The sequence below is a fragment of the Pavona decussata genome, unplaced genomic scaffold, assembly GCF_977016875.1.
Source record: "Pavona decussata unplaced genomic scaffold, jaPavDecu1.1 SCAFFOLD_115, whole genome shotgun sequence".
NCBI lineage: Eukaryota > Metazoa > Cnidaria > Anthozoa > Scleractinia > Agariciidae > Pavona > Pavona decussata.
Genome location: NW_028145529.1, coordinates 418,314 through 432,094, shown reverse-complemented (window position 1 = coordinate 432,094; position 13,781 = coordinate 418,314). Strand labels below are relative to the sequence as shown.

The 13,781-nt window shown below is 39.2% G+C and overlaps 2 protein-coding genes across 2 annotated transcripts; both read right to left on the bottom strand.

Annotated features, from left to right (window-relative positions):
• Positions 1-694: 694 nt before the first annotated feature.
• Positions 695-3,234, bottom strand: LOC146469881 (uncharacterized). The gene is made up of 2 exons (XM_085122656.1): positions 3,098-3,234; positions 695-2,552 (listed from the first exon to the last, which is right to left on the bottom strand). The coding sequence occupies exon 2, from the start codon at positions 2,505-2,507 to the stop codon at positions 1,251-1,253; it is 1,257 nt and encodes a 418-aa protein (XP_084978782.1). The 5' UTR covers positions 2,508-2,552; positions 3,098-3,234; the 3' UTR covers positions 695-1,250.
• Positions 3,235-4,593: 1,359 nt separating this feature from the next.
• LOC146469880 (centrin-3-like) lies at positions 4,594-12,070 on the bottom strand. Its single transcript, XM_085122727.1, has 4 exons — positions 11,787-12,070; positions 8,855-8,969; positions 8,487-8,678; positions 4,594-5,362 (listed from the first exon to the last, which is right to left on the bottom strand). The coding sequence occupies exons 1-4, from the start codon at positions 11,940-11,942 to the stop codon at positions 5,319-5,321; spliced, it is 507 nt and encodes a 168-aa protein (XP_084978853.1). The 5' UTR covers positions 11,943-12,070; the 3' UTR covers positions 4,594-5,318.
• Between the last annotated feature and the right edge of the window lie 1,711 nt (positions 12,071-13,781).

Below are 13,781 nucleotides of genomic sequence, written 5' to 3'. Positions count from 1 at the left end.
CTGGACGGCGTTAGTGTGGATAAGACAAATATTAATGCGCTTGTACAAACAACGGAGCCTTCTTTACATTCAAAATACAAAAATCGATGTTCGTTGTTTGGTGCTAATGAATGTATCTTCGCGCTATTGGTCGCCATTTCACGCAAATGAATGCGTATTTTCTCGTAATGAACAGCAAAAGGTGTAATATATGAGGCTGTGCAAAAATCTTACCGATCGGAGAGTGGGTGATTTCAAGGTGCTAGCATTGTCGACGCTTTCTTCGAGTACCGGAGACAAAAATGCTGGGGTGAACCTTTGAACCTATCCCTGAACGCAATATTGTCTACACCCTGTACGGCTTTCTCCCAGGCGCCAAGAGGGTTGTCCAATACTCACCACTTGTTCGGGTCGTGAAAGTGCCTTTTCAACTCGTGCCACTCGTACGAGTCGTAAAACAATTATTCCACTGGTCAGATTAACGCAAGTAATGAAGTAGTTACACTTCCGTGCATGGAATTACATGATCTTGCTTTTAAATTCACGGGGTGGAGAAATGAATCTCATTTGGGAGACTTGGAAAATATTCAGTATGTTGTTTTATGAAACTCAGAAGGGCCCTAGCAATTGGTTGTCGAGTTGTACGAGTGGCACGTGTCGACGAAACCATTGTCGAATCGACTGAAGAAAGATCCTCGCAGTCTGAGTACGCAACTTAAACACCGAATTTGAAAAGCGTATTATTCATGACGAGATGACCAAATGCGCTTTATAGCATAGAACACTCTCCAGATCGAATTGGAATTTGGAAATGTTGGTTTTTGAGGAGAGGGGAAAATTGGATAACCCGGAGAAAAACCCCTCTGAACAAGGATAAGAATCAACAGAATTAACCCACGTGTAACGCCGAGTCCGGGAATCGAATCCGGGCCACATTGGTGTGAGGCGAGTGCTTACAAACCGCGCAAAAATAACTTCGCACCAGGAGGCACCGTCCTTACGTTCTAGTTTTAATGTACTGTGTAACCATCTACATTTCAAGGCAACTGACTAAAAGTTTTTTAAAACTTTAAAATCTAAAACTTTTTTTAAAAACTTTTTTAAAATAAATATATACAACGTTGTTATAAAGTAGTTATATCTTCTTCAATCGTTTTTGTAACAATTTTGGTCAGTTCTGAACTCTATAAAATGAAACGAACTTGCAGAGAGTTCAATGTTTTTTCCGATAGATACCAGGCGCTTTTGCGTGGATTATCTTGCAAATACGTTTAAGGAACGCTCAGATTTAGCACTTCAGTGTCTTCTCTGTTAGGCACACACGCGGTTTCTCCACTAACTGGGACAAATTCTTTTGCCCTTGCGTTTAATCTAACTGGTTCTTCAACTTCACCTACAGCCCCAGTCTTTTCTCTCTTGTTCACGGCAGCGGCCCCGCCGTCACTAACTCTACCGAATGATGCCAATTCTGGAACTCTTGTTTTCTGAGGGACGAACTCGTAGGCTTCAGCATTCAATCCTAGTGAACAGCCTTTGGCGGAACTCTTCTCATCCGGAGTTGCAAACGCTTTTGTTTCAAGACTGATGGACGTTGAACTTTCTTTTGTTGAGATGTCAACCAGGAGAGGGACGTCACTGATGACTTTGTTCAAAGATTCTACCTCTGCGCTCACTGATGTTATTTCTGTCGATACTTCATGAGCAATCACATTCACCATCTCCTCTTCAAGTGGAATCTCAGTAACAGTCTCGTTGACATCTTCTTTCTCCATCGCGAACTCATAGGTAGAGGCGCTAACAGCAGTTTGTTGCTCTGAAGAAAATTCTTGAGCAACTCCACAGACTATCTCATCTTCGAAGGGAATCTCTTGGACAGCACTGGTACTTTCGATCTCGCAAGCGAACTCAGGCACCGTAGAGTCACTGCTGACAGCGGTTTGTTCTCCTAAACTTAACTCCTGAGCTATCCCGCAGACCATTTCCTCTTCGAAGGGAATATCTCCCACTGCACTGACATTTTGCAGCTCCAAAGCGACTTCAGGCACGAGCTCACTGACAGTTTCAGTTTGTTCTTCCAAACCTAACTCCGAAGCAATCCTGCAGACTACCTCCTCTTCCAAGGGCATCTCTTTAACTGCACTAACACTTCCAATCTCGAAAGCATGCTCAGGAATGAACTCACCGACAGTTTTTTCTTCTGAACTGAACTCGTGCGAAATTCCGCAGACTATCTCCTCTTTCAAGGGGATCTCTTTAACAGCGCTGATACTTTCAATCTCGAAAGCATGCTCAGGCACGAACTCGCTGACAGTTTGGACTTCTAAACTGAACTCATACGCGATCCCATGGACCACCTCCCCTTCGGTTTGAATCTCTTTGACTGTATTGGTACTTTCAATCTCAGAGGCGTGCTCGTGCGCAAATGCGTCGGCAGTTACCATAACAACAGAGATTTCTTGAACAATTGCGGTGGTCGGCTCCCACTTCACATAATTGCTTGTAAATGTTGTCATGGTCGTTATTCCCATTCCTTCTGTCTTCACATATTCTTTGACACTGTTATTTTTCACAAGCTGAAAATTAAATAAATGAGCAAGGATCAATAAATGAATGAAAGATATTCCAGGCGCGGCAATATTAACTTGGCGCGCAAGAGTACTGTTTTGATTTTATTTTCCTGCGTGTTATCTTTTTACGATTTTCTGTTTAATCTTGGCGCTTTCTTTAAATACGTATCCGTAATTTAGTTTTCAAGTTAATCCGTAATTTAGTTTTCAAGTTAAAAGCAAGTCGTGTGATAATGACATGAAGGTAGACTGTGTGGAATGAACAAAATAATGCTACGATAATTTGATCAAGAGAATCTCTTCGACCAAAAAAAAACGCTATATTACACCAGCAACAAGGCGGGTAGTATAATTTTTAGCTCTTTGAAAATTGATCTGAAATTCTGTGATTCCTCTTTAGAGTAAAAAAAATTAAAAACTAGAAAAGGGCATTCATAACGTGAACCCTTTTTTCTCAAATGTTCTTCATAGCTTCTTGTTGGAAAACTAACGAGTGGTCAGTTTTAGCACTGCAAAGGAGAAAAAAAGATAAAATACAAGTAGTAAATTACCTTTGTTGAAGAATCATATTTGCTACTGTAGCTGAATCTGTTCCAAAAAAACACTTCCACAGCTTATACGCCGCTATATAACTACACCAGAAAGTAGCAACAACCATCTTGGTGCTTTTCGACGAACTTTTAAACTTCCATTGTTTACGTCAGATGTCGTCATAGTCGTAAGTTCGTCATGAGCGGAATGTTGGAACGGAGCGCGCGCTTACGATCAGTGATGACTTGTGCATGTTTTACCAGCTGAATTTTGTGGTAGTTATTGTAGATAACGAAATCTCTTAGTTTCAAAGTCAAGAGGCAATCATTTAGGCAATGTTAGTAGCGATGTGGCTAAGATTGATGGGGAGAATTTAAAATTGCTTTTTTGTAATCTGCTGACTCTTCGTAACTCTTTGCCACGCGCGCTTTCTGGTAATTCTAGAGAGATATAAAAACCAAGCTTCAACGGACTTTATCTTGCATGGGTCTTATTATGAGAGATTTTAACTGTCGGTTTTGGTAATCTTGGCCAGAGAGAGCCAGTAACAAAGATGTCGACCTCTCGTTTGTAACTACATGATTGGCGAGAAAACAATTTCCGCGCACCATCCCCGCGCTGCCCCCTGGCGCGGCCCAGGATAAATCAGAGCGCGCGTGCTCAAAAGTGAAAATGAATTAAACTTGGTAGACTTGTAAACTATATTTTACCATTGCGTTTGGTTTGATTTTATGGAAAGGGAAAAACTGGTCTTTCAATCTCCTGAGCCGCGGACTCGTGAAACAAACGTTCGAATACGAAGATTCTTGTTAGGTCTGTGTCTCTAATACGTTCTACTCGAGTCGGATACAAAAATGTAGAGTTGGTAAAGTTACTGAGGCATCACAGAGGTCGTGGCTTCTATCCCCATTCAAGCCTGAATTTTGGGCTTTCTTTTCGCAACGGCTAGAGTTGGGGAATTAATAAGACGCCAAGTCCGAAGTTTTAAACCTGGGTACCCCTAACATTAGCGCCAAGGTAGTGCCCAGGTCGAGCCTACTTTCTTCAAACACACTGCAATAGCACACACACACAAACGGAAAAATATTGGCTATCGGCAGTAAAACAGGCTTTAGTGGTCACGTGGAGGGATTGAAAAAGCCGACATTTTGCGCAAGTATCGTTATTTTTCAACGAGACCCCAGCACTAATGATATGGAGTATTTGGTGGCCTAGGGGTAAGGGTGGGACGAGGATGCTTCTCTGACAAATGTGAACTAGTGTTGATATAAAAAGATGGGTGTTTTGAGTGAACAAAGCCACTTTAAAAGCAGTCAGTCTTGATGCTTATGTCAGGATTCCTGCAGCTCTTCATCCTGAAAGACTGAGGGCCTGAGTTAGTCTGAGCAGGACGAAAACCTGGCAATCGAGATTTTTTGCTGGATTCTCATTCTTTCCAGCCCAGACTAACAGCCCCTTGGTCCCTGAAGATGTCAACTGTTCCACAGTTACAACAAAACGAGATGGTACAACTCAATAGCCCACATTTTGTCAAAGATTTTTTATTCTAAAGGAAATAAAATCTCTACTTTGTGGTTCTTGTAATAAATACATCATACAATAAGAAAACAGCAGCCTTGTTTCACGCATTGTTACAAGTATCGCTGCAGCACTAGAATGAAGACTTAAATCACACGCACTGGTTATGTTCACCTGAATTATTGATTGATAATTTCTGTTCTACAATAACTGTCAAAATTCACACGCGCTGATTGGCTCATAGCTATTGTCTATAAGAGAACAGACAGTCAAAAAAAAAAAAAAAAAATGCCATCAGATGTAACACGACGCTTTCTTGTACTCTTTCCATGTTACTGAGAAAACAAATTGAAGGCAGTTTTCTATGACCTATACTCTTATAGACCATTAAATGATGCTATACAATGTTTAAAACTTGGCAGTGACACCATGAGTCATCCCATTTGAGTTTTGGACATTTTATGACATCATTTTATGGTCTATAAAGTATAGAGTATAGAAAACTGCCTTCACTTTGGTTATTATACCACAAAAAATAAAATATAACATAATCCTTTATTATAAAATACATGTGCACGAAGCAACAATAACCCTAATTTACAGCGTTTGTGTTTGTTTGTTTGTTTGTTTATTTGAATGGTTGGTTCTTTGTTACTTTACAAAAATATGTACCCAGAGATTTGCAAACAAAATATACAGGTTACTTAATATGCTTTACTGTTTTCATGTATCTCCTGTCATAATAGCCAGGAACTCCTCTTCGTTAACTGTAGAAAATAAAAGAATACAACAATAAAGGCAATGACTTCAGCACTACACAAGATTTAGTAGCCTGCAAATGCAGACGCATTTCTGGCTTCTTTCTTTGGCAGAGAGAAGCGAGAGCCGGAAATACGCCTGCGTTTGCAGGCTACAGATTTAGAGCCTCAATAAAATATTTGCAAAAAAAGTGCAGAAAATACAGCCAACATTATTTTTAATAAAAGGATATTCATAAAGTGTTTTTTCAAGAAGATACAAAGAGATCAGGCAGTTTCTTTGCAATTATTGGAGCCTTTATGTTCATTGCATGGAGTGTGACTGTATTATGTTTCAGCCAATGGTAGAGTCATGAACTTTCACATCATGACCCTTCATGGGTCAACACTTTCAAGTCATTCCTTTGGAAACCTTCAGTCATTAAAGGCCACAGCATTAATTATTATTTATTTATTTATTTATTTTCTTTGGGGGGGGGGGGGGGTTGCCATAAAACATGACTTCTCTACACTGTTATAAAACCATTATGCATTCTGAACAAGAAATGGCTGAGCAGTAGGGGGTTTACATGTATTCAAAGTCTGGATTTGACCTGCCTTTGCCAGTCTAAACAAGACAAATTAAGGACAGTGCTTACTAATACCGAAGTATTTTTGCGTGGTTTATGACTATGCTGGAAAAGAAGATCTAAGCAAGGGCTATGGAAATCAAAAAAGGAAATTGGGGGTAGCCATGCATTTCTTAGAGATAATTAAGCAACAATATTCTGAAAAACAGTAAAATACAAAACAATGTATGGCAGTTTTTCCCAAATTGAAGCTTTGGTTACCCCAGGGCTCGAAATTGCAACTCACTGGTCGCCAATGCGACCAAAAATTGAGTGCTGGCGACTAGATTTTCAGTACTGGTCGCCAGCTGGCAACTCACGTTTTGTCCAATGACTCAGGATAAACAGTAGCGAGCTTCTGTATTTAAATTTTTAAAAAAGGAATTCATTAGGAACTGGTAGCGAAAAGACGACTCTCCTTTCCATCCCCACTAAAATAATGTCGGAATACTACAAGAAAATCGGTTTCACACTCTGTTAATTAATAACACAAAAAGTACTTCGATTGGAAGTCAATACATAACATTTTCTAGGCGCCATATTGCTTCAGTGGCTTCTTCCAAAAAATGGGATTGCGGGCGCACTTCAAAATTTATTTGCCAGGAAAATAATGGCAACAGATGCAAATATCAGTTACAGGATTAATGTAAGTTTTTACGGGCGGGAGATGAAGATTCAGCCAGAATGTTAATAAAAAATTTAAGTCCATCATCAGTCATGAATGCTGAAAACGTAGATTTCATAGCCAAATTACCAAAGTACGTCATTGGATTTAGTTTGATTCCAGATATCGATAATGAACCTGGACATCACATTGCAGTTTAAGGAAGAGGAAATGGAAATTGTTTATACGAGTTCCACTTCACTGAGTCTATGTGGAGGTAAATCATGAAGTACAGCTTTACGTCGTCTTGTGAACTTTATTTCAATGCCGAGTATTACGCGACTCGTGAAGCATTTAAACGGACTGCTGAGCTCACGGAGATTCCCAAATCTGTGTTATTTCTGGTTACTTTGGGTTGACGAGGTCGAACATCGAGTCAGTACTGTTTAAAGAAACCAAAATTCTCTGAATTTAGGGGCCACTGAAATCGTGCGAGCTGCTCTTTTTATTTCACCCCGGTCGGAGGCTGTTACAAGCAATGTGGTTGTTTAGGGGCCTAGGCCGAGCATATTGAAGTATTGTGTTTATTGGCGGTGAGGAAGGTAAGTTGTTTGCCACACAGGCGGTAGGAGAATAAAGAACTATGTTTTGAAGAGATAAAAAACAAGGATAAAGGACCTATGTTTGTTTTGCTGTGAAAACCACCAACTTAGAACGTTCTGTACTTTGCTCTATTTCAAATAAACGAAAAGAACACAATCACCGAACCAGAGACATATAAGAGCCAAAACAACAGTTCTTTTAGAGGTCTTTCTTGCATGTGCTTAATTTCTTTCTAGCTATTTAATTATGACTTCCCTTGCATACAAAGTAACATTTAAAATCATGTTTTAATGTAAGCTATATATAAAATAAGTTGGCGACCGAAATTTATGATCTGGCGACCAAATTTTTCTTCTTAGTCGCCAGCTGGCTCCTGAGCCAAACAGTTAATTTTGAGCCCTGTACCCCCAATTTTCTTTTTGGATACCAAAAGCACTTGCTAAGTTCTGCTTTCCTTAAATAGTTTTAAACCGCGCAAAAATATCCGTGTATCAGTTGGCACCACCCGCACGAAACCCGAGCATCACGAGATGCACAGAACGTATGCACAGTAACAAAACTAGCCACCGTTCTTAATGAGTGTTGCCCGTCTATTCACTATTAAAAACCCTCCCACCCAAACATTATTAATTGAAAACATTGTGAGTAGGAGATCAGGAGGTGGAGGGGGGTGGATCATTATCAGACCTGTCAATTTAGTTAACACTGGCTAATTCTAATTCTAAAGCTACATGTAGCAAAGCATTTTGGAGCTTCATGTATGTGGTAAGAAAGGCAGCTGGACATTCAAACAAAGGAAAAGATCAAACCCTGAGGCCAAACCGAGATATTTTCACTCAGTTGTGAAACTACATGTACATGTAATAACAGGAATTTGGTGTTACATCAAAAAGTCCAAAGTGCTTTTTATCAACAGAAACCTATAAGTATTGTTCAAATTTGTTCCTATAAGTATTGTTCAAATTTGTTGTAGATTGTCACCCCCTGTGTATTACTAAGTAACACTATCGATGAGTGTCTTTGGCCACAGATGGACTGGGTTAGAATGGACTGCAACTTGAAAAAATAGTTAGGTTAACTGTTTTCAACTTCTCGAATTTTTGTTTCCAAAATGCACCTAGAGCCAGTCATGCGCAAGTTGTTCCTATCAAGAATTCAGTTGATTTCTTTTCCTTGAGTTGATGTTTCAGAATTATTTTGCATTGTAACTAAGTAAAGGTGTTGTCGCACCCTTTTCACCTCAAAAGGTCAAAATCCACAAGATACTTCCCCTTTAAATAAATCATGCAAGGTACAGTAGTACGAAAAATAAACTCACTTTCACCATCACCATCCTTATCAAACTCATCAATCATAGCTCGGAGCTCCTCATCTGTCATGTTCTCACCAAGTTCTCTTGCTACTCGTCTAAGATTTCTGAGGCTGATCTTGCCGCTATCGTCATCATCAAATAATCTGAATGCTTTGAAAACCTCTTCTTGAGGATCCCTGTCAAGCATCCAGTCTGTCACTGCAATAAAAATGCCAACAATATCAAAACTGGGACAGCAATAAAATAAAACCTAAAAGTATCTTTTCTGGCAGTTCCTACAATCACGTATTACCTCAGGGTTCTTCTTAGGAGCTGGTAACAGGTATTTTTACCATTTATTCAAGTAAATATTAGACAGTGTGGGTAATACTTACTGACTTCATTGAAGTCATCAAATGTAATCTTTCCAGAGGCCTCTCTATCATAATCTTTCATGATTTTTAAAACATCTGCTTTCTTCACATCAAATCCTAGGGCTCTCATGGCCACCTGCAAACACACAAATGTTCCTGTACAGTGCAAAACCAAGTGCAAAAAATACATTCAGTAATATCTGTAATATCAGACCTCACTATCAGGATAAGTTGGTTGGTCTTAATCTCCATGACACTATGACACAAGTTCTGGATTCCCCCCCCCCCCCCTCCTTCAGATAAGGTTAAATGTTTTAGATCAGTAGTGTATTGCCGTAGGGGGTATGATACAATGAACAGTGTGAAACTTGTGTTTTGATTAGTGTACAGGTAGTAGAGTTTGTGATTGGAGTACAGGCCCCAGTTGTTCAAAGGGCGGATAATTTTATCCACTGGATAGTTCGCTATCTGGCAGATAAAATTTGTGCAAGATTTTCCCGATGGTCCTATGATTTGTGAATAGAGTAGAAGCATATGTCAAATTTAACAATGGAATTGTAAGGAAAACTTGCCAAAAGCATTGGTTGGAGTACATTTGCTCCGCTGGATAGCGACTTATCCAGTGGATAAAGTTATCCGCTCTTTGAACAACTGGGGCCAGATGCACAAATGTACATGTAATTGAATGGTGTAACCAATGCATGTGATCAGTGCCTTGAATCCAGCGAGAGTGACTGGTCAACAAAGTCTTGCAACCTGTTTTGGCAAGTAGCAGACAAACATAGGCAAAATTGTTGCTTGAAAAAATATGACAACGACCGTTGCAAGTGACCTCAAACAGGGGTCAGTTCAATAAAAACCTTTACAGTAAGTTGTAGTTTACAAGCTGGGCATTGGTTTCACATGCACACACAAAAACAAACTCAGTGAAGAGTTCACAAAAAATCATTGTGTAAAAGACTTCTAACAATGTTTATTGGATTCACTTTCTGTATGAGCATATAATAACTAGGACCCCATTACAAGTGTAAATGTTTTTAGTTTCTTAAATTGGCCAAGCTAGACCTTTGTTGTGATGTGAAAAGGAAGGAAATATTTGCCCAAATAGTTAATCCAGCAATTGCAGGTAATTGGTGACAAATCTTGGTGAAGCAACTAACATAATGTTATATTTTGGGGTCAAAAATTCCTTCTGGAATTGCCCGTTCTGATGTTCCAATGGAGACTGAGGATGAGGTTTTAAATTTTCATTTAATACAATTGGAGTCCATCTCGAGAAAGATCACGCCAGCTTACCAAGTTTGACGTTCTGTCCTCAGATTGCAACTTAATGTAGAAGCCTTTCAAAAATCAGAAAATTAGAGAGACTTTGTATGGATTTGGGGGGCACCATCTCAGAATTAGAGAAACTTGTATAGAATTTGGTCAGTTAACATGATGCCCACTCATGAAATGTCTAAGTTATTGTATGAAACAAAATAATAATTTTCATTTTACCATGGGTCTGTACTCTGATTTAATGTAATGGATGTTACCACAAAAATGTGATAAACTAATAATTAGTTTATTATTTATATTTTTGAAAAAACTTGCTTACATGTAAATAAAAATGTTTTCAGTTAAGTTCTTTTAAACCTTGTTCTTTTCGTATTTTATTACTGCCTGCATTGTTTTATACATAATTTATATTAATTTGTAAAGCACCATGAGCATATGAATGGGGCTATATAAATAAAGTTTTAAGTAAGATTTTCAAAAATTATTAATTCATGAAAAGATGCCAAATTAAAACTTAAAGGCAGTCATTTGAGCCTGTTCGAACAGTGTTTCCCTTCACCAGCAAAATCAACTCGGAGGACAAAAATGAAGGTAAATCTCAATCAAGTAAATATTTAGGAATAAAATCATTCTTGAAAAGCCTGAGTTTTTTTTAGCAGACTCTTCAATATGGTCACTTGTAGTAAGGCCTTACATGTTGCTTATCCTGAGAAATCAAAGGCATTATAGCAAATCATGACAGACTAACTGACAAGCCACTTAACTTGTCAAAAACAGGAATTAAATTTCAACAAGTTCATTACATTACAAAAATTAATGAAAAAAATATTTGACACTTCTGAAGGACTTTATGTCTTTAGAGAATAGGCTTTTACGTAAAACAGTCCATATACAACTTGTGGTGGTAATGCATCATTGTTCACATAATTAGGGAAACACAGATCTGAATATCTCTCACATCAAGACATGTGTACATGCAAAAACTGTCTTAGTATGGTGTACATGTAATATCTAAATTTGAGTTTCATTTGAAAATAATCCAAAATCAAGAAAAACATGAACCTTGACAGCAATTTGACTGAGACTTCTTTTCAATTCATGAATTAATTTAATTAAAATGCAGAAAAATCAAAGAACAGGAAATTTGATACGGGGAACAATTAGATGTCAAATGTGTTGTAGAAACTACCATGCGTTAGAAAATAACTTCGATATCGATTGAGGAGACGTTCTTTTCTAAACATCGCATTACACAGTAGCGGTTAGCTGAACCAGAACTCTCTTTATTATGGCCAAGTAAGCTGCAGTAATCACCGCCGTTTCATTTTGCATGCGCAGCTAATAATTTTTTTGTAAAACTTACCACAAACCTGGTCGTCCAATTCATTCACTATTCTGAAGCCATTGTGTAACTCGTGAATGGTTAGATTTCAACTTAATTGTTTTGTGACAATGCCCAAAGAATAATTTCTTAAGTAAAAGGTCAATTAGCCGAAATAATGGCTGAAAAGGAGGTCACACAATTATGAGCGGACAAAAGACAAGCGATTTTCAAAATCCCTCGCGCGCTCGATGGCTTCTTAGGGTCACAAATAAAACGATTTCAACGTAATAAAGAATACATGTGAAGAATGACTGTTTGTAGGGCGATAAAATTTTAAAACCAAAAAATTACCTTGAGCTCGTGGTAATCTATGGCTCGATCTTTATCTGTATCGAACAGGTCAAACGCCTCTTTTATTTCTTGTTTTTGTTCCTCTCCCAGCTCTCGCCGCTTGCCTTTAGCGCCTCTTCCTTTGCTAAAATCAGGCGTCTTTAACGACAGACTCATCTCAGCTAGCTACAGATGCTCGGATCCGATTATTTTTCAAGTCTTCGTTGCTTGTTGAAGCAATGTTGTCATACGCGCCTGTTGCTTTGGAAAACGACGCGGAAAACGCGACGGCGGTTAGACACCTATTGCGCATGCGTATGTCAATATATCAAGTACTCCCAAGGGAATGTGGGAGTGATAGTAGCCTCGTTTACAGGCTGTTCGTGGGAACGAGGTGAAATTGAGGAATTAGTGGAATTTTTAATAGTGGAGTGAATGCCCAGGGGGGGTACTCCCCTATATAAGGTATATAGGTATGTGCCGCCCCAAAGGGTATGGTTTTTGAGCCGTTTTGATCTGAAAACGGTCATAGATTTTGACAATTACGGTCTGAAATCGGGTCGGGTTTTTGGGGCCGGGAACATTTACGAAAGCTTACAAACATGTTTTTCTTCTCAGTACGTAACTGGAACGACTAACTGATAGCGAGAAAAAGAAATAGAAAACTATGTCATTCCAGCTTACTTTTACTCCTTCCGTCAACTTCCGTTTGGCGCTGATGCATAATTATCAGGTCTGAAAACGGGTATGAATTTTAGAGGTCTGAAAACGGGTGTGGAAAATGGCATGTTTAGGTCTGAAATAGGGTCGGGATTTGAAGACCCGGGCGGCACACCCCCACCAAGAATTCCGAGGAGTACCCCCCCCCCCCCGGGAGTGAATGACGCCGAGGAGTGACTTTTCTTCAAAATTGCTCACCTGAATTACTCTTTCTTTCTGCAATCATGCAGCCCCCAAATTTCCGTTTTATCGTTAAAAGCACTATATTGAAATATTAAGTTTGCAGCAGCAATCTTTTACGAGGTCAATAGTTTCCACGTTTTGGTCAAGGTGATGGTGTACTCCGTGTCAGATCATTGACGACTTTCGTGATGAGCTTAGGCCCAGTTCAGACGCCGAATTTAACTCAAATTAAGGTAGGCCCAAATCACGAAAATCCCGCCTTTTGATTCAGACGCTGAACTTAATTTACTTAAGCAAAGCATGCTTTCTACGAGAGTAAAAACCAGTAATAAACTGTGTTTGCAAGACCGTGACAAAATAAAAGTACCGGATCCTGTAGTGAAGGATCTAATCAGCAAAAAAATTGTGAAGCAAATAATCTAAAAAAAGAGCAAGGCTGATTTCACGGTCAGGGACTTATATTTTCCTACGAGAGACTGTATCTGATAATTTATGCATTAGGTTCGGCTCATGAAAAGTTCGACGTCTGAATCAAAGCCGTTCCAAAAACTTGAGCCTCGATACACATTATGCGCCGATCAACTCGAAACTTCAACATCCCCCCCCCCCCCGGGCAAACCCCGGGCATTTGAACTTTTGAAGATTGGATCGTTCAAATTCCCGCCCCTCGGGCCAAAATGGTGTTCAAATGCCCTACCTTATCGTCGGATTTGTCTGTCAAATGCCCCTCCTAAAGAACAATCGTTGTTGGCTCCTGTCATGAGTTACTACAAAAACCACAACTTTAACATTGAAACTAATGATTCGGACAATGTCAATCAGCAAGTGTAAGCTGTTCTAACTCCGAAACACGGCAAAGGTTGTTCAAAATGAGTTAGCCGGCTACGTAGACTATTCGAGTGGCAGGGTATTCTGCAGTTTAAGCCAAAGCGGCGGTTTTTCATCCGACAATTTTTTTTTCTTTAACTGTTCATTGCTGTTTTATGGCTATTCTTAAAACCTCTGCAGACACAAATGCGGGAGAAAGGCGCATCTTGACTCATTGCGTGAAAAACTACATCGTTTAAAGAACTAGAAATACATATTAATTAATAGTTAGCCGGCTACGTAGAA

Bases quoted from the DNA above. Each gene is read 5' to 3' on its own strand.
- LOC146469881 (XM_085122656.1), bottom strand. From the start codon at position 2,507: ATGGGAATAACGACCATGACAACATTTACAAGCAATTATGTGAAGTGG.
- LOC146469880 (XM_085122727.1), bottom strand. From the start codon at position 11,942: ATGAGTCTGTCGTTAAAGACGCCTGATTTTAGCAAAGGAAGAGGCGCT. The intron at 8,970-11,786 runs GTAATTTTTTGG...GTGTGTTTGCAG, and splicing joins TAGATTACCACGAGCTCAAG to GTGGCCATGAGAGCCCTAGG. The intron at 8,679-8,854 runs GTAAGTATTACC...TTTTTATTGCAG, and splicing joins TGATGACTTCAATGAAGTCA to TGACAGACTGGATGCTTGAC.